Source organism: Leiobunum rupestre, chromosome 5, assembly GCF_980474605.1.
Source record: "Leiobunum rupestre chromosome 5, qqLeiRupe1.1.hap1, whole genome shotgun sequence".
Classification (NCBI taxonomy): Eukaryota; Metazoa; Arthropoda; class Arachnida; order Opiliones; family Sclerosomatidae; genus Leiobunum; species Leiobunum rupestre.
The window spans coordinates 38,954,821-38,981,706 of record NC_143388.1 but is presented as its reverse complement, the minus strand read 5'-3'; the positions used below and the strand labels follow the sequence as shown (position 1 = coordinate 38,981,706).

The following is a 26,886-nucleotide window of genomic DNA, read 5'->3' as shown; positions in this document are numbered from 1 at the left end:
TTCATACAGCGAGTAGTTATTTAAACTTTTCTACTGTACTTAAAATGTGATAAATATTTCAACCCTAACAATATTAATTTATTTCATTTTAAAATTAGTGAAACCCTAGTTTAAATATTACATATTAGCGTTTATTACTAAACATATTTCAGATGAATACTGATGTCAAGAGATTGCCAGATCCCATAAAATCGGAGAACGATAAGAGGGAATATCGTGCGATAGAGCTGAAGAATGGGCTGAAGGTTTTACTGATTTCGGACTCCGGAAATTCGGATAGCTCCAACGACTTGCTTAGTGACGAAGAAGGTGGAGGTGATGAAGAAACAGAAAAACATTATAAAAACGTTTGTTGAATAGTTTATAGACTTAATATGCCATAATGCCCATAATTTGTGAATAAGAATTATTAAACAATTATTGAAAATCAGGCTGCAGCTGCTTTAAGTGTCAGGGTTGGAACTTTCAGTGATCCGGATGATTTGCAGGGCTTGGCTCATTTCTTAGAACACAGTATTAATCATTTATTTAAAAAAAACATAGAATTTCGGAAATAAAGCATTTCATTTTTTTCTAGTGTTGTTTATGGGAAGTGAAAAATATCCCGACGAAAACGGCTACGATTCATTCATCAAAAAACATGGCGGCTCAGACAATGCCCACACCGAAGAAGAATTTGTAAGTGAAAAAAGATTAACAGAACCAGATGCTTTGAAACTTAAAATAGAGACCATTAGCTAGGTTTAAAATTACCCAAAACAAAAGCTCAGTTGCTATTGATGCTTTTCGAAGACCTATTATATATCAGCACAGATGAAGTTTTTGGTTTTGTAGCTATTTAGACACCTAAAAATTTGATGTTGATTGCCAAATTACTTGATAATCTACATACTATTATGCGATTAAAATAACTATATTTAATGAAAGCTGTACCAACTAAATTTCGAGTCGAATAAATTTATCCGAAACTGTTTATATACTTAATATTTAGGTATACGTTCTCTTTTAAGGGTAGAAACAAGTTTATGTCCGAAACTAGATGGTGTATAAGAAAAAAATTTAAAAACATAAATGGTTTTCGTTTGATAAATGTAGCAGAGCTTAAGTATAAAACGTGATCCGTAAGGCTCGAAGGTTTCGAGTTAACCTAATTTCGTTCTTAGTAAAATTCAATGATACAATATCCTCTCTCGAATGCAGCAACTAAAGAAATTGTCAAAATTTTATATTTTAGACTGTTTACGAATTTGAAGTTAACAGGAAGAAATTGAAAGAGGCTTTAGATATTTTTGCTCAGTTTTTCATTTCACCTCTTATGAAGAAGGATAGTATGGACAGAGAACTCAAAGCTGTAGACAGCGGTAAGTTACCTGGTTATAACAGATTGGCAAATATGAATAAAAAAGATAAACAAAAGATTGATGCGCATAAATAAATTTAAACTAAAATTTGTCAGTATTTAAACTTGGGCTATTTTGCTCTTGTTCGGAAATTGCTTGTATAGAATATCGGCTGGCGTACCCTGAAGATGGCTGGAGAAAGATATTTCTTTTAAATTCTACCGCGAAGGAAGGAAATCCCATCAGGAATTTTGGCGTTGGAAATCTTGAGACTCTGAAAATATTGCCCGAAAGTCAAGGAGTTAATGTTCATTCGCGACTGAGGGAATTTTGGGAGAAACACTATTCGGCACACTTGATGCGATTAAGCGTTATTTCACAAGGTATCTCTATTTCTAGCTGTAAAAAGTCATTCATTGAAATTTGTAATTTTACAGATAGTCTGGACACACTACAAGATTGGGTCATTGAAATATTCAACAAAATTGAGAAAAGGTAAACTTAAACCTCCTTTCTCATACAGACCAAAAATTGAACGAAAATAGCCAATTATGCCTTTCTGCACAGCATTTTTAATCATTTTATTACGGCAACTAAAGCTTTCCATTTAACGTTGTGCAAAAATCGTTTTGGGAAAAGAAACGACTCCACTAAAATTGGCTAAAACAATTCGTATATATCCAATTTAATTTCATTAAATTCCGGTGTAATTTAAATAAAACAATTAAATTTTAGTAACCCATTTTCGACAAATTGATGTGATTGTCGGCACACAAAGTCAAGATTTTCGTTATTTGGTTTGTCGTTTTTAAAGATAACAAAATGTATGTTCTTACCAGATTGACTTCTTAATAGATCTATAACGGCACCTGCATTCGTAGGGCACGAGAATCCTTTTGACACTCCTGGTTTTCATAAATTGTACAGAGGTGATTTTATTATCTTGTGTGTGAGATTTCCCAAAAAGCTTATCAGGGAGAGGATTTCTTATGAACAAAATAATGTCATCTCTCGTAAAATAAGCTTTATTCAGGACAATCCTTCTTGAAATGCTCGAGCAATCTCACTGGTGGTGCTTTCCCAAGAAAAATCGTTTACTGTCATTAATTTATCAACTAAAAATAATAAAGCATTTTCTTTACAGCGTCGCCAATTAGTAAAACTCAGGAATTAAATTTGAAGTGGTCTCTACCTAGTTTAGTTCAACAATACAAGTAAGTAAGATTAATTATTTGAGCATTCTGATTTCATACTGAAAGGAGTGACAAAATTTCTTTTATGTGTATTATACAAAAGCCCTTTAGAGTATTAAAGGGAATATAACATACAAAGCAATATTTATGGAAGTCCCCTTAAATTTTTCAAAATTACCCTGTATAGTGGCAGCAAACATTTCTTAAGCCAAAGGCAAGAGCGGCCAGAGCTGCAAACGTTTGTGCTCCACACCAAATATCTGAGGTTATATATCGTTTAAATGTAAATTACAACTACCTTAACACAGGCATCTATCTCCTTCATGTGTAGACCATTTCGTATTGGCAAACATTTAAAGTCAAAACTGAAGTTCTATTAGCGTTTCACATACGGAATCTATAGCTTGAAATTATCATACTAAGGTAGTCTAAAATATCATGGAAAATTAGACGCTACCAAACTCTATGGCACAAACATCATTTTGGTCCCCTAAATATCTAAAAAGACACACCCACAATTAAGGTAATCCAGGATTGGTGGTTTTCGCTTATATTTATAGAAAGTTTTCCGATAGCCATACCCATAAACAACTTAATTATTACCGTTGGAAAGGTTTAATGTTGACCCCCAATATCCAAATTTATAAATAAAATTTAACTATTGGTTTTTCGTTACGATCTAGCATAAACTGATTTCCAAGTCAAATGTGCTATTAATAATCAGCTAGGCTAATACCCCAGGCACCACCTTAGGCCCAAGTCATCTTGCGAATTTTAATGCTTTTAAACAGGTGGCCAGGTTACAATGAGTAGGAGGGTGGTGGCCAGCCCTTCATGCCACGCGAGCCAACAGCTCCTTACACTAACTATTACCGCTAACCTCAACGAGTTTTTATGGAAGGGGAAACCGAAGAACTCGGGGGAAAACCCCTTTAACCAGTGGGGAGATAACTTGAAAACTCATCGCAGAAGGAGTTGTTCCGAGTTTTCACCAAGTGCCACAAATTGTGATTGTACCCAGCTCCTCTTGCTGCGAGGCGAAAGCGCCAACCACTCCGCCACCCCACATTAACATCGCTTTGGAGTATAACCATAAAAAAGTGCAATGGTAACTCCGAGTGGGAAACGTATTTAATAAACATTATTCTATACCTGTCACACCAATTGATCAAGAGATATTGTCTTAAATAGTTATCTTAGCAAAATTGAACTTAAGTGTTTATGGCTGTTGCGAATTCACGCAGCTTTCTTCTTATAAGTTGAAATAGTTTCCCATAGGGTGAAAATTAACACTTTAGATTATCTCTTTCTTTAAAAATTTTAACAATTTCGATCTGATTTAGATGCAACCCTGTGCGATATTTATCATACTTCCTTGGTCACGAAGGTCGCGGTAGCATAATGGAGTACTTAAGAAAAAGGTAATGTTACAAATATTTGAAGACTATAACCTCTTAAGCACAATAAGCTGCAATTTCCATCTCCGCCTTGTCCGGAGATGGAACTTCTGGTTTAAAAACGTAACTCTGAATGGTGCTAGATTTCCTTAAATGCTAAGAGTGCTGCAGGAAAGACCTCGCCAGGCATTGTCGGGTCTCTAATTTGGGGTCTTGTAAAGTCTCCCAGCACAAAGCCTACATTTGTACAAACCCGGCACCCTTTTTTGAAATTGTTACTGATGAAAGGCTACCAGATGCACTTAAGAAAAAAGACAGTTTTCCGATAAGAAAACAAACCTTATTTAGATGTTCGTATTTGCAGGGTTTGGGCCACCAACGTGATAGCTGGAAATAGTGATGATAACCGTGAAAACAATCAACTGAATACCTTCTTCGGAATAAGCATCTCGTTAACGGACAGTGGATTTGATCATATCGAAGACATTTTGTTAGTGGTGTTTCAATATTTAGATATGTTTAAAAAGCACGGGCCGCAAAAGAGTACGTACGAAGAGTTCTGTTCGCTCGAAGAAATGAACTTTAAGTGGAAGGACGAGGTAAGTTGGTTTAATTTAAATAGTAACGTGTTTCTATTGAATGATAGAATAATTTAAAAAATCCTAAAAATTAGGAAGATCCCGAAGAATACGTATCCAGTCTTTGTAGTAAAATGCAAAATATGGAACCGCAAGATGTCGTTAAAGGAGGTCAAGTTATGATGCATTATGATGAGAGCTTGATCCGCGCATGTATCGAAGGCCTCCGTCCCGATAATTGCAATATTATTATTTGGTCTAACCGTTACGAAAAAGGAAATCCTTGTGACCAAAGTGAAAAGTGGATGCAAGTGCCTTATAGCCAAGAGAGTAAATATTAAATGATATTCGTTTTGATAGATTTCTTCGAAGTTATGTTTTCTATTTTAAATTATGTGGAGTTAGAAAATTGCGGAGATAATTATGTCAATGATGATTTAATCAACAAAATTTTAAACTTATCTTTTAATCGGGATTTATGAAATCATTATTTAATATGATATAAAATATATTTTGGTATAATCTTTCAAACTACGTGTTTAAGCCTTAATTTTAATTGATCTGATCATATTTGTCACATTAGATACTACTCCAAAAAGGTTCTTGTAAAGGTTTAAGTGACAGATACCCAAAAGTATAAGCGACTTCCAAAAAGAGTAAATCCCTTGTTATTTTCTTATACAATGTCAGTACAATTTGTTTTTCGATAGCGTTACAAGCTCGCTCAAAAGGTTCTGTTGGAGATAAATTCCTTTTTAATCATACTTAACTGTCTGTCTTAATCTTAAAATATTAATGTACGGTTGATTACTCATTTATAAATAACTCTCGCTTTCCCAGATATTCCTGAAGAATGGATTGGCTCGTGGAAAAGTAAATGTTTTATTCAGATTTTTTTAATAAATACTTACTTAACAAAAATAAATTATTTTCAGGTCCTCCCCCAAATCCAGAAATTTGTTTACCACATCCAAACCAATTTATAGGTAGTGGTAACATTAATATAGATCACTCAAATATATATTTTTATATATATTAACTATTTTCAGCAACGAATTTCGAATTGAAAACTGTCGAACCAGAATACATTAAAGAAGTAAGTTATTCGTAAGATTTTTTATGTAACATTATTGTTGATTAATTTATTTTTAAGGTTCCTCTCAAACTGAGAGAAAATAAATTCCTGAAATTATGGTACAAGAAAGACACCCAATTCTCGATGCCGAAAGGCTACATATACTTGCACCTTAAGACACCATTGAGCAAGTGCTCTCCGCAAAAGTCAGTCACTTTCAATATGATATGATTAGAATTTTGGCAACACAAACCCGGTTGGCAGTGGTCTCGGTCGTTTATTACTATAAAATGAAAACGGCGCATCCGGTTGCCATCTGTGGGATTTTGTTAGGCAATAAATAAATTCGATATAATATTCAGGTTGTTATTATTTTTAGTGGACTACTACTGGATATGTTTATTTGTCAGCTTCTACAGAACTTGGGTCCAGAAGCGTATCCAGCCAAAGAAGCTGAATTGGAATATCAAATTGCTAAGGAGGATAACGGAATTAGAATTCTTGTTAATGGGTTCGACCAAAAGTTACCTGTAAGACTTTCTTTAAGAAATATAATAGTCATTTAAATTGCGTGATTGACTTTTCGACACTGACAAGGAGACTACCCGAGGTGGAAATCATCGATTTTGTTTAAATTCAGAGATTAATTAGACCTTCATGTAACTTAAAAATCCCTAAAGGGAAAAAATGCGATGGGCTTTAGTTTTACCATGGCAACCGAAAACATTTTTGACAACTAAAATATACTATTTCTCTATGTAAATTAACATGGTAAAATCGAAGATTCTAATGAAATTATTTAAAAAATTTTAAACAAAGGTGGTTAAATTTGGGTAAATATCTAATTTTTGATCAATGTGGAATTTTTCGTAACTATCTTAATTAGGGTAAATGTCTAAATTTGGGTAAATATTTAAAATTGGGTATTTAAATTTGGATAAATATTTCAATTTGAGTAATTATTTGGGTAAGTACTTAAATTTGTGTAAATATTTTAATTCAGGTAAATATCTGTATTTGGTAAATATTTTAATTCAGGTTAATATGCAAATTTAGTAAATAACAAAATTTAAATATTTACCAATTTTAGATAAATATTTTAATTGACTTTTCGACACTGAAATTTTGAGTGATGGCGAATTTTTAATGTTGACAATGAGGTTAAAGGACCAATTTTTGGTCAGAGTTTTAGTTTTTCAAGTGGTTTTCAAGATTTTCTTAAATATCCTTTCCATCGTAAAAACAACTTCTAAAGAAGTTCTAGTGCCGTACTTTAATTTATTTCATACATTATTCTTTTAAAGGTTTTACTGGCAACTATTCTGGACTACTTTATGGATTTTGATGTAAACGAAGAGATGTTTGAAGGATTGCGAGTGCAATTTTTGGAAGCCTACTATAATGCTTTTATAAAACCAAGTGAACTTGGTAAATCGCTGAGGTTTTACGTACTTGAGCTGCAAAATTGGACCTATATGGATAAGAGAGCCATGATAGAAAAATGTACTCTGCAGAATTTGAAATCATTTTGGCAACAACTCATCAGCCATTTATTCATCGAAATAATGGTTCATGGAAACTTCACGCCCAATGTAAACTTAAAAAAAAAAATGAAATAAGTTATTCTTTTAAAATAACGAGAAATAAATTTGCAGGAATCCCTTGAAATTGCTGACATGGTTCAACAAAAACTGAAATACGAACCACTTCTTCCGGATATGCTACCACAAGTTAGTTACAACTTATGCTTCTGAGAATTGAGACTTGAAAATTTAACTTTGCTTCTTTAAAAGTTAAGGACATTGAAAATCCGGAGAGGAGAGAGAACTTTGCGTGTCATGTCTTTCAATAAAGACGATACCAACTCCAGCGTGACCAATTATTACCAGCTTGGGAGAGGAACTATCCAGCTTTCTTGCATGAATGAATTACTCTTGGTATAAATGCTTATGTTCTAGCGTTTTACAATCTGCCTCCGCAAAATTCGTGAGATACTGGGAGTTCGTTCCAAGGCTCTTCGATCGCATTTTAATGTCCCTTATGATGCTTGAAATTGGTTTATTAAGAGAGCTTCATTTAGCAAGAACTTTTATACGGTTTCTATCAGTTGCTAAAACGTCTCTGATATTCAGTCTAAGTAAAACGCCTTTTCTATTCCGACCGAATCGAAAAACCGTAGGAGTTCTTTTTTTTCTCTGTTTCCGTCCGAGTTCATTGAATTCCCGGAACACGTGCTGTAGCTCTCAGTCAGTACTACATTACGATTTGGGTGCCCTTCTCTATCTCTTCTCTATCCCTTGTGTTTGTACCCCCTTTCCCTTCCACTTGCCTTCGATCGTCGCTGCGGAATCTTGTCTCCGGTTTTTTAACGAAGCATATAGAGGATGCTGGTTCAATTGGTAAAGCTGAACATGGACGCGTGAGGAAAAATTTGACATAAAAAGATGTACAACCGTATGTAAAGCGTAACTTATATTTTTTTACCTTAGTTTGCAATATTTTATATTAAGATTTGAATTTTGTATGCAGTAGATCATTTGCATAGTCTGGATTCTTCACAGAAAATATGTCTACAAGGATTTAGAAGGCTTTAGAAAAATATCCGATTCCTATACCAAAAATCATATTCTTTTAACGAGTCCGTACCGAAATCTAGCCAATTAAACAATTCCGTTTGATTACCTCGAATGAATTTCGTTTAAGTCCGATTCCATCGGTTAAATTTCAAACAATTTCTTTAAATTCTGAGGAAAACATATTTATTCGGATTATTATGTTAATGAAGTCTCCATTTGTAAAGATGTCGAAGCTTCTTTATTCAGTTCAATATGTAATTATGCGTAAAAACGCATCTGCACTCCCTAGGAAATAAACGATAATCAATTAATTTTAAGTACGACTTATATCTTACAAACTATATAATTGTTTCCTGTTTCCCTCGCCTCATTGCCTGAAATACTCTTTTTCGCGGCTTTCCGCCCTCTCTTATAAGCAGTCGCGCGTCCGCGGGGGGGAGTCCAGGATTGGGTCTTTGGTCGGCGGAAAAGGAGAATGGGGGTTTTAATGGCAAAAACTCCAAAGGAGGCGCCCAGCAAAATACCGTGAAAAATAGTGTTACCACATAGTTTCTGTGTAAACACTTATTTCTTTAAGAGCCTTCACACAGCTAATATTATAGGAACTTGATTAAAAATTGCAGATGTCTTAAAATGAACGTAGATAATAGCAAAAAAAAAAAATTGGGCTCCTAATTCTCGCCATAAACAAATGTGCGGACAACCAACTATGTATTGATTTATACATAAATGACTTTTTTTTTGACATGGTCGAATTAATTCCGGCACCAGTGGGGGAGAGAAAACGTAAACGACTTGCGCTTCAATTGGATCGATTAGGGAACTAATGAGTAACCAAGACGATTGAATTTTTATAAATCGTTTGAACAAAATCTTTTACCTAACAATACAAACATTTTCCATCTTAATACAATAATTTTTACCCACATTTTTTATATTAATTTTTAATATTTTCTTCTATACTTATTTTTATATTATTTTTTCATATTTAATTTTATATTTATTAACATGCTGCTATAAAATTATATTTTAAGACAATCATGCAAGAGCCATGTTTCGATCAGTTGCGAACTAAGGAACAATTAGGCTACGATATCAGTTGCGCTACTCGAAGCAATTATGGAATCTTGGGATTTGCGGTTATTGTGAACAGTCCAGCGGATAAATTTAGGTTTGTTAAATCGAGTTCCGAAGGTAATTCAATGTGTCCTCATTTTTTTCTTTTGGGATATATATACCTAAGGCATGTAAAACACATATACTTTCGTGACCCGAATTGTGTAGAAATTTTCCATATAAGACTAAATATCTTAATCTCACATGTATTGGTGTATCATTGTCTTCCAGTCTCTCAATTAATATAAATAACATAAATTGCATATACAGAGTGTCTCTATTTGCTCGATCAGGCCATTTTTCTCAAAATGTATTTATTATAGGTATGGAAGGCTTTGGTTACTAAATTTCAGAAAAATCGAACGATTTTGTGCCGTTTTGGAAAATATATTTTTTCACCGGTAGGTGTCACGCAAAATGTTTCAATAGAAAAGTTGTAGGGCATAGTCGAAAGTGTAAAAATAATTTTGGTTCGGTTGAAAAGACCTATTTTTCACTGAGTTTGGAGGTCAGGGGAAAAAACAAGGTGTACTATAGTGAGTTGCAGGCTAAGAAAGACAAAATATATAGTACAATCAGCGCAAGGATGCCATTTTACGGTCAAATTCGAAGTTTGCTCTTTTTGTCGTCTTTTAGCGCCATCTAGAGACCGAAATTGGAATCTTTATTTTTCAATTTCATAATTGTGGTGGCGAGCAAATTTAAAAGATAAGGCATTCCTATCATTCTTAAATTTAAAATAGTATGTAGAATTATTTATTTTTGTAAATTTATTTCTACGTCTTACCAGTTATGTCAGCAGTTTCTTTTAAAATAGTTACAACGCTTTCTTGGGGGTAACGTGGTCTTAATGAGCTATAGACGTTTAAAATTATATTTTTCTCTTTACTTGTTAATAATAAACCTTTATCATGCTTTTTATAGTAACCTCTTGGGCTATTTAAAATATTTGGAGCTTCAATTATCGAACCTTCTTTAGCTGTATTCAGTAATTAAATTCGTGACAACATGAAATTAAAAAATATATTCCAATTTCGATTCCTAGATGGCGCGAAAAAACGATGAAACTCACGAAATTTGAAATTGACCGTAAAGTGGTCTAATTTAAATTACGCGCGGTCGACTGGCCGGAAATGATCTGAGGTATCCTTGCGCCAACTGTACTATATATTTTGTCTTTCTTAGCCTGCAACTCACTATAGCAGGCCTTTAACGAATTGTAGGTAACATGCATTTCAGTTATAAGATTTCGAAAAATAAACAAATAATAATTAGCCCAAGTGACAAATGTTTTTTAATGACTTCTACAAAATGTTTTCAAAAATGCCACCTTCTGATGCAATGCACAAATATGCACGATGTTGCATATTGCCAAATGCTCCCCGAACCATTTCTGGAGTCACTGGTGACATGCTTCGATGATTCTTTGTCGTAAATCTTCAACGCTCGTCACAGGTGTTTGGTATACGTAGTCCTTTACGAATCCCCAAAGAAAAAAGTCGAGTGGTATTAGATCAGGGGATCTTGCAGGCCAACGAACAGGACCAGTTCTTCCGATCCATCTTCCAGGAAACTCGTCGCTTAGATATGCAACCAAGTCACGATATTGGTGAGGTGGCGCCCATCTGCTGGAACTAGATGCGTCTGTACTCGGCCAGAGGAATGTCGTCCAACACGTTGGATATTTCATTTTGAAGGAACTCCAAGTAGTTTTGACCGTTCAGACGATTTGGCAGGAAGAACGGGCCAATAATTCTGTCACCTACCAGACCAGCCCACACATTTAAGCGACACTGCACTTGGTGGCGATGAGGAAATCCCTAGTGTGGATTATCGTAGTCCCACATATGTTGGTTTTGACGGTTGTAAGGCCCATCTCTTCCGAATGAACATTCGTCGGACATCAGTAGTTGATCGTGAAAATCCTGGTATGCGTCAGCCATGAGGCAAAACCAATTGCAGAAGTCAAGTCGGCGCTGTCTATCGCCGTCATGCAGTCCTTGGTGAAGTGTCGCTCGATAAGGATGAAAATGGTGTCTTTTGAGTGTTCTCCAAACTTAGTTTCGATCCAACCCTAAGTTAAAGCTGGCAGTCCTGACGCTCGCTCGAGGATAGGCGACGAAGTAGGCAAGTATGGTGTTTTCCATGTCGATGTCCTGGAGACCACGACCACGAAACCTCGGACTGATATTACCCCAGTTGTCGAAGTCGCGGACCACTCTAAGAACCGTCGTATGACTTGGTCTGCAATTGGGAAAACTTCGTCTGAATAACTGACTTACTAGAGTAGCATTACGACGACCTTCTCCGTAAAATAATTCTAGCATATGAGCGCGCTGATCTCGAGTGTAAAGAGGCATACCGGACAACAATCGGCCAAGCTGAGATAATGTTTTAACTTTGAAATGTAAACGCTTTAAATACTACTGGGACAATTGATATTTCACGTTAAAAAACAACAAAAGAAAAATAAGCGTAATTTTTGGTCTACAAATCTTTGTTTGATGATCTTACTCGTAACCACGTCGAAATGGAAGACGCGGTCTTTGTCTACTTTGTCTAATTAGGTGTTGAACGTAATAATTTTCTTTAACAATAACTTTTTGCAGATCTGATTATTAACTACATAGCTGAAAGCATAAGTTCCCTAAAATAAATGTACATGTGTGTTGAGATTACGTAGGATTATTTACGTTAAAGGCTAATGCCTGGTAGTACAACTTGTTTTTTCCCCCGACCTCCAAACTCAGTGAAAAATAGGTCTTTTTCAACCGAACCAAAATTATTTTTTCACTTTCGACTATGCCCTACAACTTTTCTATTGAAACATTTTGCGTGACACCTACCGGTGAAAAAATAAATTTTCCAAAACGGCACAAAATCGTTCGATTTTTCTGAAATTTAGTAACCAAAGCCATCCATACCTAAAAAATAAACCCTGAAAATTTCAGAACCCTAGCAAAAATACATTTTGAAAAAAATGGCCTGATCGAGCAAATTGAGACACCCTGTATAATAGTAGAAAAAGAACGACCTTTGATTATTTGTCACATATTTAAAATGTTTTGGCATTTTAATAATGACCTTTGACCTTTTAAAATAATTTCCATTCTTTCGGAAGCTATTTATGAAAAGAGAGGTTAAGCCACCACTCGAAAACATGTAGGATTGTAGACGTACCTTTGTGTGTACAGCCTGGACCTTCTACAAGTTAACTCTACACGTTTTCTGGACATTTTATGGTGCTGACTTAACCTCTCTAATATTTACGCATCAATGGTTAGAAGGTTAAAAAAGGTGACACGACTTTACACGGGTATAGGATCATTTATATTTAAAAACTAAAAAAAAACAATAAAATTGACAAGTGTTAAAATGTTCATAAAAAAACTCATCGAAATTGCACCACGAAGGTGACCGAAAATGATGTCTAGTTTAGCTTAAAACACTTTAAAGCTTTATACAAGTCAATTTCGTTGGATTTTTTTTAATTTTTGAGTATATTATTTGCGCAAATAAAAGGCTTAAGTTTAAGAAATGGGATCATGTTGCTTATACTTTTCGCATCTTAAAAATCATCTTAATACAAACAAGTTGGCAAGCCAAAATATACCTCTCCCCGGAAGAATTGTCCCTAGTGGTATTAATTTCTCGAGATAACCCTTAAAGATGTATCTCCGCAATTTAGAGTTATTTGTTAAAAATATTAACCCATTTCTATCCCGCCCGGTATAAAATTTTAATTATAATTAAAATAATTGAGACGAAACGACCAATTTTAATTTATTCAGAATATCATAAGTTAAGTAGTTACAACAGTAAGTTAGACGTACTATAACAATGCACAATTGAATTAAACCCTTTTACAGAACAAGTTTATCAGTTAAATATAATACGAAGCAAATTTTAATGAAATAAATATCTACAGAGGCTTTTTGGAATTACTCGCTTACGAAATACTTGCCGCATCTTTAACGCTCATTTTATTTCAACACTCGCCCTTGATGAAGATACCGTAGATATCTGGTAGTGGACGACTCGTTCACTTCCGGTTGACGTTGTGACACATACCACATGAAAAAGACCAATGCCGTCCAATTTCCAATATCATATAATGACTCGCACACCCAAGAAATCATTGACTGCGTTAGAAATCGTAGATATCCAAATATCCACACCAAATATATTTACAAGAAGCGAAAACCTTACCATCAACAAAGCACAGAGAGCCACTTGACTAACCGCCAGCTCTTAAAGCAATTAACGTTAAATTATCTCCTTGGAATTAACAAAACTATATATAGGTCGTTAAGAAAGTGGACCACCCACAGGGTCTACCCTTTAACCCTCTAATCTCGGCTGACTGCGCTAAAACAAGATTTAACCTTTAAAAAATACCAGATTAGGCCTTCATAAATTCATTAATAAAAAAAGACTTTATTACCTATTATGCTTACGATGCCTGTCTTAATTTCAGTGAATCTAAGGAGCTATCGGTGGTTCTGTGGTAGAGCGCTCGACTGCCAAGCCGAATGGTCTGGGTTCGAAACCTGGGTGGCGCATTTATTTTTAATCAATAGAGAAACGCTAAAGTAGAATTTCTTCGATGCAATAATTTCAATTTCAATTCTATTTCAATTAAACCAAAATTTCGTACTCTATTAAATACGCTTCCGATAAAGCTGAAGGTCTAATTTTCAATAAGGCGTAACAAGTGTCGGTGGTTCTGTGGTAGAACGTCCGCCTGTCAATCAGGAGGTCTCGGGTTCAAATCCCGCCCGATGCGATCGCAAATTGATACTAAGACGAATACCGTGTACAACTGGTGGAAACCCTGCCATTGGACGTTGAGAGGTAGCATTACACTCAGCACTCGGTCCGTCCCAAAGTCATTAAGAAGAAGTTGGAGAGAAAACGCCCATATAAACACAACAGACTCAACATGCACATCCATCAGAACACAAACACAACAAATTCAACACTCACAACCTACGCATAAACATTACAAAAACCGTAATACACCAAACCGTCACGACGGTGAGCGAAAAAACACCATCCAAACCAAACCGCAAATGCATCCGTCAACGCTCACCGTCACACGGTGGTTTTGCCAACCCTTTGAGAAACTGCGTACGCAGTGATTACACTTTGCACCGAAAATGCGAACGCGTTCGCAGTCCTGACAGACAGACACACCCACAGACCCACCCACAGACCCACCCACAGACCCACAGACAGACACGGTCGTTGTATAACCCCTCCTAGGGGACTTTGTCCCCTCGGAGAGGTAAAAATTTAACTGAGAGAGACTTTTAAATGTAACTTCGGACTAAGTAAGCGAAACAAACGGTTCGTTAACAAAGAGACAACTAGGTCTAATACAATGGATAAGTTAGGAAGACAAACTCTGAAATATGATGGAATCTATAGAATAAAAAGCTGTTGGTTGGGTGGTAGGTAGGTTCGTTCGTCAACTGATTTTCGAGATTTCTTTCTCGATTTTCTGACGCTTTTCGCGCGCGCGTTACGGGCGCGAGCGTCGCCTGGCATTTTTTTACGTACGCTGCGATTCGCGTTTTCGTATCGAGTCGGCTTCAATTTCCGATTTGTTTTTTAGTTTTTTAATTAGAAATTTTCAAAAGTGACGCAAATGTCAGTTTCTAAAAATGCTCAAAATCTGACGCCCCTGAGAGTTGGCCGTGTTTGTCCCAACATGCAATACACCCGAAATTTCCTCTCCTTCCGCCGCGGATTTCGAAGGGAGGGAGAGGATCGTGCGGGGTTGCGGATTTCGGAGGGGGGGGGGGTCGTGCGGGGTAGTATCAGAAGGCCTCTGAGTTTTGGAAACGGGGGGGGGGGGCTTCGGGTTCGTTCCGATTTGAAATCCCCTGGCTCTCTCGCGGCGTACGTTAGTCCCGGGGCCTTTATGCATCAGCCATTCCATTGGATACAGGGGGTTTAAAGGGGTACAGGGAGGTTTGGAGCGACTGCGAGTTTGAGTTATTTTTGCGGGGAAAAGGGTACCACGGAAATTCTCGCGTTGGAAGGGGGGAGGGGAGTACTACAGAAATTCTCGCAAGGAGAAAAGGGGGAGAGGGGTACCACGGTAATTATCACATGTGAAAAACGGAGACGGGGTACCACGGTAATTATCACATGTGAAAAACGGGGACGGGGTACCATGGTAATTATCACATGGGAAAAATGGGGAGGGGGTACCCTGGTAATTTTCACGTGGGAAAAAGGGGAGGAAGGGCCTAACTGCGGTGGTTTGACTATGGGGTAAAGGGTGCCACGGAAATTCTCACGTTGGAAAGGGGGAGGGGAGTACTACGGAAATTCTCGCATGGAGAAAAGGGGGAGAGGGTACCACGGCAATTATCACATGGTAAAAACGGAGAGGGGGTACCACGGTAATTATTACATGGGAAAAAAGGAAAGGGGTACCCCGATAATTATCACATGGGGAAAAGGGGGAGGTGGGTACCACGGTAATTATAACATGGGGAAAAAGGGGAGGAACGGTAATTATCACATGGGAAAAAGGGGAGGAAGGGCCTTACTGCGGTGGTTTGACTATGGGGAAAAGGGTGCCACGGAAATTATCCTATGGGAAAAAGGGGTTGGGGGCGTACTGGAGTGGAGCGCCTCGAAACACACAACCAGCTGAGGGCCCGCCTGTAAGGCGGGCTTCTCGGCTAGTCATCTATATTGAGACGAAATCGACTCTTGCATAGCTTTTTCATTCTTATCCTGCTCAATTTTAATTCACCAGTCCTTCAATTACTAAGATGTTTACTAGGGTTGTTAATTTTCCGGAAAAATAAAATGCGGAAAAATTTCCAGAAAATTTTCCGGAAAATTTTCCGAATTGCGGAATATTTTCCGCAAATCGGAAAAATAAAAAATTTAAACATAAATTACTTTTCAAGGGTTTTTAATATTTTAAACTTTTTATCGATTTAAAATGACTAATATCAGTAAACATACTACAAAACATTAATAGTGTTACATTTCAACCAGTTTAAACTAGTCTATAGGTTTAGTTTTACTTTTAGATTAGAAAAAATGAGGTGAAAATACCGCTTTATTTAAATTTGCAAACAATATATTAGACAAATCATGGAATGAAAACGTTTTTAATATTTTTCGGAAAAATACCGAAAATTTTCCGGAAAAAAGGCTTCGGTAATTTTCCGGAAAATTTTCCGAGCGGGAAATTTTCCGCGGAAAATTTTCCGACTTACAACACTAATGTTTACTATTCTTTTTATAGCTGTTCTCACTTAGACCAAAGAATTGAAAATTTCTTAGAAGGTTTTCAACAGCAAATTTCAGGAATGACTGAAGAGGAGTTTGAAGTTAGAGTTTCATCTCTTATAAAGAGCAAAAATTCTCCCGATTTGCACATGGGAGTCGAAGCAAACCGTAACTGGTCTGAAATTGTCACTTCTTGGCGTGTTTTTGATCGTCTTAAACGTGAAACCGAGTACTTGCGAAATATTAAAATTAAAGGATTCAAAGACTGGGCCGCAAACATAATGAGCAAAAGATTTGTGAGAAAATTAAGCATTCAGGTAACCTCTAACAAGCTTCATTTTATTTATTTTATTAATAATGATTTTCGAATTAGGTCGTAGGACAGGGCGACAAAGCTGTGAGTGAATGCATTCCTTTCAAGAGCTCTTCTACTGACGAGATGGATAACGAGTTGCAATACTTCTATTGCCAACAAAGCAACAAGGAAAATTTTATCAAAGAAATTTCTAAATTTAAGAATAACTTGCCAGTTTTTAATGTTTGCAGAATTAACAATTAATTTTAAAGATTTTTAATTATGGATAAAAGTTGTGCACTTTCTTAAAAATTATATTTTTAGAAAAGCAAATTTAAAGTCTGATGCAGTGCGCAGTTAAGAGAAGAGATAGACTCAGGTTGCTTCGACAGTTTTATCCCAGCTTAGATTTCTTTTTACTTTTACTTAAAACGATTCAATTATAGAAACTCATTAATAATTAACAAAGGTGATGGTACAACAAAAATAATTTTAATTATCGCTTAAACTTAATAATTTTTTTTCTCAATGCTTTAATTTTTAATTTGCATAATAATGTAATGTTTTCCTTTTACCAAATAAAATTATTCACGACTCTTTGATAACTTATTAATAATTATTAATCACCCCCCTTGAGTGGATTTACATTTTTTACACAAAGATGACCTCAAACCATGTAGTTGTGAAGTTTTGCAGGAGATTGCGGAGGAACTACAAACCACTTATCTTATTACACCAATTGACTTTCAAATTAAACATTTTACGCAGATAAATCAACAGAGCAACCCACTTAAATGGCAGCAATGATAACGTTCACAAATAGTATAAGCACAGTTCTTTGGTAGTTTTTATCGTTTTAGATGGCTGACGTAGACAAAGAAAGCACAGTTCATTTTGAAGAAATAAAAAAGCGAACCATCATTTTACGCTCTATTATTGATTGTTGTCTAAATAAAATATCTATCAAAATTCAGACTCTATTGCAGTTTTTGAAAGTCAAATCTTAACTTTAATGACGAATGGGTACGCAGTTAAAGATAACTTACTGAACTAAAAAAACCTAAGGTTTTGTTTCCAGCCGTGATCCTGTCGTTGTCAGTCCAATTTCTATATCGCTTCGCGTTAATTTTTTTATTTTAAATTGGTTTAAAACGTGGACATCAATCTTCGAAACAAAACGCGATTGGAAACATTGTTACTTTGTATCATGGTTGTTTGTTAGTAAATAATATATTTCACGTTTCATCTCATTAATCGTAAGAATATTTTAATTTAATTAATTTTAAATAATCCATAGTCAAGCACGAAATCTGAGGAAAATAGTAAATATTTCACTTAAAATATCGATCAATTTCGGAATATACGGCCGTCAACTTAATTGACCAAGAAATATAGGATTGTGGAAGTATTATGTAGGCTCGTGGGATTATCATAACATTATATATTTACTAATCTTAGAATAATGATCAGTAATGGCGCAGTTTTGTCCCGAAACAAAGTCTGCACAAATGAATAAGAAACGCTTGGAATGCGTCAAACAATCTGTAGGTAATATATGGAAGCTAAAATGTAAGGTAGAGACATGTACAGTCCTGATCAAAAGTTTCTGGCCGTTTTTGTTTGGCAGTCAATTTGTTTCTATTTTAGGTAGAGAGCCGAGTGAGGGCTTCACGGAAAGAATACCCTCACGAAAATATTATGCCGGTTACGATAATGCTCTACCACTAGTAGGGCACAACCCATACCGGAAATAGTAAAACCCCTCCGAAATGGCGTCACGAAACAATTAGTATACTTTGTCGTGTTTACGCTCGTTCAGGACTGTACAGTATTATCTCCCCGGTTTGTGGGTTGGTCTCGAAGCATTGTTTTGCGTTTAACGAAAGTTTCAAAATCTCTTCGCTCAGTTCATGATAGCTTATCGAGTTGGTTTTGGAAAGTATAAGACCTACGCCAATCGTTTTCAATCAGGACGAAAACGGGCAACGCCACGTTTATTTGATGCGTCGTCCATTTCGCATTGACGAGTGACGTTTTGAGTCTTTCAATAGGAAAGAAATATCAATCAATTTAAGTAAACAGTGCTGGAGCTGATATAACAGTAAGAGTGATTAAAATGACAAAATACAATAAATAGTTTTTCTTTTATTATTTGGATTTTTAAAATATGCGTTAGGCTTTTTAAATGCTTTCTTATCGTAACTGAATTTGAATTTTTTACGTATTTATTTCGCGTAACTGTCAAATAAGAGTAGAAATTATGAAAATATTTTGAGCACTTCAAACCGAATATAGAAAAACGTCTAAAATTATCAATCAATACATTTCTTGTGGCCTTTACTGAAGTCTGTTTTAAAAATAAATCATTTTGACAGTTTCTTCATCGCGGTTTGTGGTACTCTTACATATGATAACATTTTTCATACTGCATTGATACGAGGAGATGTGCTGCGTTTAATATTAAATTTGGGGAAAGTAGAGATATTACTTTTCCAGCGGTTTAATCTAATAACAAACAGATGGGATAAGCAAAATAATATAATATCAGAAGTTTACCAGGGTATTAGTATTAAAATCTGATCTGCTGATGCAAGGTGTCAGAGATAATAAATAAAACTATGTTAATAAGGGGACGGCGAAGCATGTCTATGTGAGTCGGCTTGAGGTAACGGCAGCTACTCAGATATATACTAATATCTTGGTGAAATCATCACTGCAAAAAAAAGGTTCACTAGTAAATTACTAAAAGCACGCTAAAAGTGCGCAACAAAATCGGATCACTATACACCAAGAGATCACATTTGGAACATAGTACTTCGTGTGTGTGTAACTAGTGTACTATAGTGATCTACAAGCGTGAATAATACGTTCTTTAAGTAATTCAAAAGTGTGTACAGGTGGATCACTAAAAGATCACCAGCGCAACAAAATTGGCTCACTTGCTCACTTAAAGCACACTTAGGAAACACATAAGAGAACACTATTGTTTAAGTGTTTTTTGGTGTGTTTTTAGTGTTCCTGAGTGATCTTGAGTTTTTTTGGCATTCTGAAAGTGTTTCAAAAACAGTTCAAAATAGAGCACTAAAAGATCACCTGCGCAACAAAATTGGCTCACTTGTTCAATTAAATAACACACCGGTAACACAGTAGAACACTTAAACAGTAGTGTTCCCTTATTTCTTTAAGTGAACAGGTGAGCAAATTTTGTTGCGCAGGTGATCATTTAGTGCTCTAATATTGAAAGACATTATTTTTGTTTGAAATTTATCAACGTGAATGATATAAGTATCTTTTTCTGCTACTACAGATATATCTAAAAAAATAGTTTAGATCCCGTGCGTTAAAAAAAACTTGGTTTTACCGATATGGGTAGGAAATAAATATGTAAGGCAATAGGCTCCTGGCGTAGATAAGATATCTGGCAGCATTAAAGCTATCCGCAATGAGGAAAAATACCACATGTGGCTCTCATTTTCGTCTGCTTTATTAAGTTTACACTATAGTCCTTGGATAAATTAAAAGTTAAGCAGACGATTTTGAATGTACTTGTATCTTCTCTTTTCATGCACGGGGCCTATAGACGCCGTGCGTAGAAAAACAGGAATAAGAGTCGGCGCCTACTGTCCGTGTTTGAAAACAAGTGTGTTAGCCATACTGAAACGAATCTAGGTGGCGCCAGCGACGCAGAAGCTTTTGCTTAGCTTCTGCTAAGTTTGATCACCGAGTATCAAATGTCTGTTAAGCTCAAGCTTTAGCGTCTGCTAAGAGGATATATATAAACAATTTGATGTTACGCTTAGTGTACCAATTGGCACTATAAATTTAAAGTGTTCGAAAAGAGATTATGTGGTGTACCAAATTTTACAACGTGGTGTCCTCAAAGTGATAATTTAGTGTACCAAACCATTGATACTAGTGTTCTAAATGTGTTATACGTTCTTTAAGGGCACCCTGATCACTTTAAGATCACTGATAGGTGAAACGAGATCACTTCTAAGCGATATTTTCAAAAGAGTGAACACTCAGAGATCGTAAAAGCACACATTGGAACACTTTGTAGAATATATACAGATCACATGTATGTGCTACCAATGTGTACAATAGTGATCTTAAGGTGAACGATTTATTTGCAGTGATGATAGTATTCGTTAGAAACTTTGACGTAAACGAACTAGATAAGAAAGCTAAATTATTATCTTTTAAACATTTATAAGGAACAAAATTCTCTTGGGGAAACCTCCGTGGTAATCTAGTGCGTTTGGCGTTGAATGGCAATGCCACAAGCGTATACTTTTTTTGCCATATTTGACCATTGTCACGGTGCAGTCTGGGCAGATTCTGCCTCTTGTTACCCTTAAATTTCGTTTAAAGGTTGAATCTCGGCAAGATAACGAAAATGTGCCTTATTATATCACCCCTGCATGATTGAGAAGGGGAAGCATATTATCAGCTTGAAGGATCTTTACGGAAGGCCCTCAGGGAACAATTTTCGGAAGAGGATCTCAACAGCTTGTTCCATGGAGGGAACGAAAAACCGGGTTCCCGAGTGGCGTGAGGTTCTAACATCTTAAACAAAGATAAAGCCAAGTACTGTTGTCCCATAGGCTACAACAATAAATAATAACTTATCCCACAAATTATTATTGGAAAATGAGCTACATTTTGTTCATTTGATGTGTTTTAGTAAATTTACCGAATATTTCTAGCTTAAATTGAATATTCACGGAAGAAACCACCATAAATAAGAAATTATTAAAATATTGTTTATAAAATATATTATCGAAAAATGAAAATTGCCTTAACTCTATCACTTCACGTTTTCAGTTTTTATTTAATTTTTAATTTTAATATCAAAATAGTAACGACTGAAACTCCTCCTATGCTTCTTTTGCCTTCGACTAAAAGTAGTCTAATCATACGCATACAGGCAGCAAATCAAATGAATTCAGCTTTTCCCCCAGAAGCTTAAGCCAATCTCATCTTGCTTGGGAAAAAGAGACGTCTTACAGTTTTTCAATATCAAACCATTTTATCAAAATAACAATTACAGTTTTTATAACCGCGTTTTTGGCACTTCAATTCTTTCATCCAATATCATATCGTTAATGTAAATAATACCCTGATAAACAATAGTTACAATAATTTCCTATCTTAATAACTTTTCCAGGGTAAAATTTTGTGTAATCATTAACGCTAACCCGGATCATAGCACCGCGTCAGAGTGTTAAATTATAACGAATCTATATAAATCGGTTACAATAGAAATTGATTTGACAAGAAATAATATTAAAAGTTTTGTTTAGAATCACTATTTCAAAAGAATAGATTTTTTATTGAGTTCGTACATCTTCTGAATTAAAATGAAAATGCCAAGCCTCTTAAGCCAATCAATAATAAACCCTTTTGAGCGACTTCAAAGAACGGTTGCGCCGCGCAACGCAACTTCCGTGAGAAAGTGGCATTGCATTGAGAGTCATCAAGACCTGTGTAGCAATTCTGTGAATAAACGACGCATAAACAAATGTTTCTCCAAAAGTGATATTACAAAACCAAATCTCTGCGTACCTCTGCAATGGCGTCTCTATCTAGTGACGTGATACCTGTACCTTCAATTTCGTACGTGTCAAGGCAGCATAATATATCGAAGCCATCCTAATAAAGGTGATAGAGAAGAAGTTTATTATGTACTACATCTATCGAGAGTATTGTCGATCTAGGCCAAAACTTTGAAGGTTGTACCCTCGCAAGCTTAAGTTAAATCTCAATGGGCGTATAGTTTTTTCAGAAATCGCCAAACTTAACGCTACATCATGGCTCGAACGTTCCCCCGAGATCTTTTCTGCCTAACGAGTAAAATATTACATTATTTTCTTTTATTAAATTAAAGTACCAATTTATTTCTCGTTCAAAAGCGTTTTATGATTAGTATTTTGAAAAATGAAGCCTCTTAGAAGCATGTTTCTGTATATAAAAAATTATAATATTCAGCTAGACTAATACCAAAGGCACCACCTTAGGCCTTCGGTCATTAACTCGGGTGGCACTATAACCGTTAACATCGATAAGTGTTTTATGGAAAGGGGAAACCGTAGAATTCGAAGGGAAAGCTACTTTGACCAGTAGGGAGATAACTTGCAAACTCTACCAAGTTCTTACCCAGTGCCACAAGCTGGGATTGAACCCGGCTCTTCTTACTGCGAGTCGAAAATGGTATAATTTTTATATAATTCTGATAGAAAAGATAATGAAATTAATTAAATTGAAAGCTGGTTGGCGTATGTTTTCTCGTACCCTCTCACCTTTAAGCCATTTATTTTCTCGTACCCTCTCACCTTTAAGCCATTTATTTTCTCGTACCCTCTCACCTTTAAGCCATTTATTTTCTCGTACCCTCTCACCTTTAAGCCATTTATTTTCAAGAATAGATATAAAAATTTATTAAATCACAATCATGCTTCACCCATTTTTTAATTTTAATTTTACCAAATAATTATTTTTCCGCTAATTGTTTCCAATTTTCCTTTATTGCGTTTTCCACGTCTTCATAATCTTTTAACGAGTCTTTTGACGCTTAGTCGGTTGCAATTTTGTGTCTCCTACAAATATGTCTAAAACATATACCACAATGACTAGACTTTGTTTCGTGGCCAAACGTGAACGCTGACATTTTTAACAAAACACAACGGCAAAACTATATAATTAACATGGTCGTAAGTTAGTATATCCATTTTGAAATTAGTTACTGCAAAAAATTTGCTTTGTCTTCATCTCAATAGTTATTATACAAATTTTTTTAATTTTTCAAACGTTTATTAATTTTTATCGGAGTTGTTTTTAAGATAAACCAAAAAATAACTATAAAATATCTAAATCTGCCTAAAAGTATTAGTTCTCTACTTAAATGATCCAAGTGATAAATAATGGTGGTGCTCGGAACGACTGTTTCTGCGTTGAGTTTGCAAGTTCTCTCACCACTGTTTTAAGTGGTTTTCCCCCGAGCTCTTCGATTTCCCCTTCCATAAAAATTGATCGAGGTTAAAGGTAATAGTTATTGTAGGGAGATGTTGGCTCGCGTGGCATGAAGGGCTTGCCACCACCCTCCTACACCTTGTAACCCGGCCACCTGGATTAATGGCTTTAAAAGTCGCTGGATGACTTAGGATATTAGCTTTACTAATTATTATTATTATTATGGTTCTGCGCATGGAAAAAGGCTAAACAAGGAGGGCTGACGTACCTGTCCGTAAAAAAAAGTCTGGGTGCCCTCACAAACGTGACAAATAATATTTTGAAAATCCGATATGTTGGTATAAGGAAACAATGGACTGCATTTTGCAATTGCGGACTAGAACGACACAAACGCTAATTAGTTACCAACTCATTGTTTTAAGTTAAGTTGAAGTAAATACTATCCCATAATTATCCTTGAAGATTAAATATTAACTTTCTACAATAAAGTTTCTTATTACGATATTATTGGCTGTTGACAACTTATGAAACGATAAGTGGCGTTAAGCTACACCAAAAAACGCCTTAAAAGTGATTTTCGGAAATGTAAGTGCAAAAAACAATTAAAAATTAACATCGTATTAAAATACCCAAAACAAAATAAACTTATTTTATGTTAACTAGCTATCATATTAAAATATTTTTTGTATAATTAAAAAGAAAACTTGCTTGAAGCTGTATTCCATTTTTTCCTGCACAATCGGCGTAATTTTTCAGGCATTTCACTTTGTCAATTCGGGCTAATAAAATGAAATAAATAGTAAAACGTTAGCTTTCTTTTATGCATGAAAGCTACAAATGAATTAGTTCTGTAATTATTTCACGTAACCACTAAAAGTCAGGACTAATTTTCGGCTTTGAGGAATGTTTAAAAAATGTAAGCCGGTGTCGTGTTTTCATAAACATCGGTCTAGAAAATGATAACTGATGTTTGAATAAGGGTGAAATCAACGAATTGAAAGGGTTCTTCACTGGAACACAACCGACTTCGTTTTAACAAACGTCAGAAGATAAACCGCTTTTAGGCCAAGTTAGAGGCAATGTGACAGACTGTGCATTTTATCTGCATCGTTATCATGATCAAACGGTTGCCCGTTTATACGAAGAGCTACCATTTAAAACCTTCAACTGGCTGTATTTAATTAAATATTTCAAATAGTAAAAAAAATTAGAGAATACATTAATTAGTATTTCAAATCAGTTAAATATATGCTTGTATTCATAAATTTCAAACTAAATTTAATTTTTAAAATTCACTACATCAAATAGATGCCGCTCCAATCACCAACATATCAATTTCAGAAACAAGCTACACTATATTTAAAATACATTTAATATAAATTAATTATAAAAAATAACTAAATCTAAATGGCGCTCTGTTAATAAACCGTTCATATTTGAAATTTTCGTGATAAAAACTCGAAAACAATTACTGAATTTGTATAAAACAATTATCGTTTAGAAAAAATATTTTTTCACCACTAGGTGCTAGATCAATTTTGTCAATTGAGAAATCGTAGAGAATCATCTGAAACATACGTATACCTTTAATTCGATGGAAAAAGACATTTTTCACTGAAAAACGCAACTTAAAAAATTAGACTTTTTGGATCCTGGAAAGCATCGCTTGATTCTCTACAATTTCAATCATTATTTTTGTGGAAAACGTTTAGTAGACTTCAAAAAACTAGGAAATGGATTAGACATAAATGGCTTAAAGTTCACGTATATTATTGGTATTTAAATGGAAGTCACTTTTTGTTTAACATCAACGAGATTGTCAAATTATGGTTCGTTTATCTAGAGCAGATGGACCCGATATTGTTGCACTGTATTTTGTAGAAGTTGGCCAAATTTGACGAAGAGTGTGTAAGATCTTTCAAATGCGACATCCACTAATTACAGTTAAGTGAGCTGTCAGTGAATTTCAACAATTTGGTAATGTAGAACCCAGGTTTCGTGGATTGGGTCAGCCTTATTTTGACTTTGATAACACTGTTCTTGTATTGTTTGCCGTATACCATCGACGAATACAGGTTGCAGTAAGAACTGTGTTTGGAAAATTTTATGCAAATAAAGGTACCATTCCTACAAAGCTTCGCTTCACCAAGGACTGATTGTAGGGATTTTCAAAGACGTAACGACTTCCGTAACTGGCTGCTCAATGCGGTGAATGACGATCCGCAATTTACGTGGCATGTTATCTACACCGAAGAATGTTCATTTTGTAGAGATGGACCTTTCAAATATAAAATTATAACGTAAGGCAAGACGAAAACCGTCACTGGGGATTCGAACATCATCAATAAGTTAATTTCCAGCTCTTAAACGTTTGATTTGGACTTTTAGGATATCGTTTGAGTGGTCCAGTATTTTAGCGTCAAAATCTGAACGGCCAGAACTATTTCCGTTTTCTACAGAACGAGCTTGCTGAAAGACGCTGAATTTGGTTTCAGCAAGATGGCGCCCCACCACATTATCACTGAATTACTGAACCACAAGTTTCCTGACAGATGGATTGAAAGAAATGGTCCAGTTCTTGGCCTGCAAGGTCTCTTGATATGAGAAAACAAGAACCACCGTTGGTCTAAAGGTAACAATGAACACGGTTGAAGAGGTAAAAAAGACCAACGTTTGGGGAAACTAAAATATATTTATTTACAACTTATGTCGGGTGATACATATATTAATGTATTTAGTATTATTTAGTAAGTATACATGTAGATGGTGTTCTGATCATTAAATAAAATCGCGCTGTTGTGCTTTACATTTTTCATGTGTTTGCTTAACAAAAAATACACTTTTAACTTGGCGAATTAACCGATTAACTTTGCTATTATCAAAATTAATACACGTCAACAGTAAATGTCACCATGAGCGTTATCACGACTTTGTTTATGGTGGCACAAAATTGTACATTAGTTTCACATTAAATTAGACAAAAGTAATTTAATGTAAACCTCATTAATACTGCAAAATATAGATGACAAATTGATTATCAACAGTTGAATATCTATAATCGGTCTGTCTTTAATTTTATATATATCA

The 26,886-nt window shown here is 35.3% G+C and overlaps 1 protein-coding gene and 1 long non-coding RNA gene across 2 annotated transcripts; one reads left to right on the top strand and one right to left on the bottom strand.

Moving 5' to 3' along the window:
- The first annotated feature begins 270 nt into the window (after positions 1–270).
- Positions 271–17,327, top strand: LOC149944426 (nardilysin-like). The gene is made up of 22 exons (XM_090174655.1): positions 271–347; positions 432–513; positions 578–678; positions 1,235–1,361; positions 1,505–1,723; positions 1,778–1,835; positions 2,196–2,269; positions 2,485–2,554; positions 3,877–3,954; positions 4,295–4,529; positions 4,604–4,838; positions 5,349–5,381; positions 5,444–5,494; positions 5,558–5,604; positions 5,662–5,789; positions 5,963–6,113; positions 6,888–7,175; positions 7,239–7,313; positions 7,377–7,520; positions 9,194–9,330; positions 16,552–16,852; positions 16,909–17,327. Coding segments are annotated over exons 2-22 (2,739 nt in total). The 5' UTR covers positions 271–347; positions 432–512; the 3' UTR covers positions 17,095–17,327.
- Positions 17,328–22,135: 4,808 nt separating this feature from the next.
- LOC149944425 (uncharacterized) lies at positions 22,136–22,484 on the bottom strand. Its single transcript, XR_016480802.1, has 2 exons — positions 22,396–22,484; positions 22,136–22,326 (listed from the first exon to the last, which is right to left on the bottom strand). It is a non-coding gene; the product is annotated as an uncharacterized LOC149944425 (long non-coding RNA).
- Positions 22,485–26,886: the final 4,402 nt, after the last annotated feature.

What these genes read in the sequence shown, in the direction of transcription:
- LOC149944426 (XM_090174655.1), top strand. An exon ending in ACTTTAAGTGGAAGGACGAG is followed by an intron (nt 4,530 to 4,603) that starts GTAAGTTGGTTT and finishes CCTAAAAATTAG; the next exon opens with GAAGATCCCGAAGAATACGT. An exon ending in GGTTCGACCAAAAGTTACCT is followed by an intron (nt 6,114 to 6,887) that starts GTAAGACTTTCT and finishes ATTCTTTTAAAG; the next exon opens with GTTTTACTGGCAACTATTCT.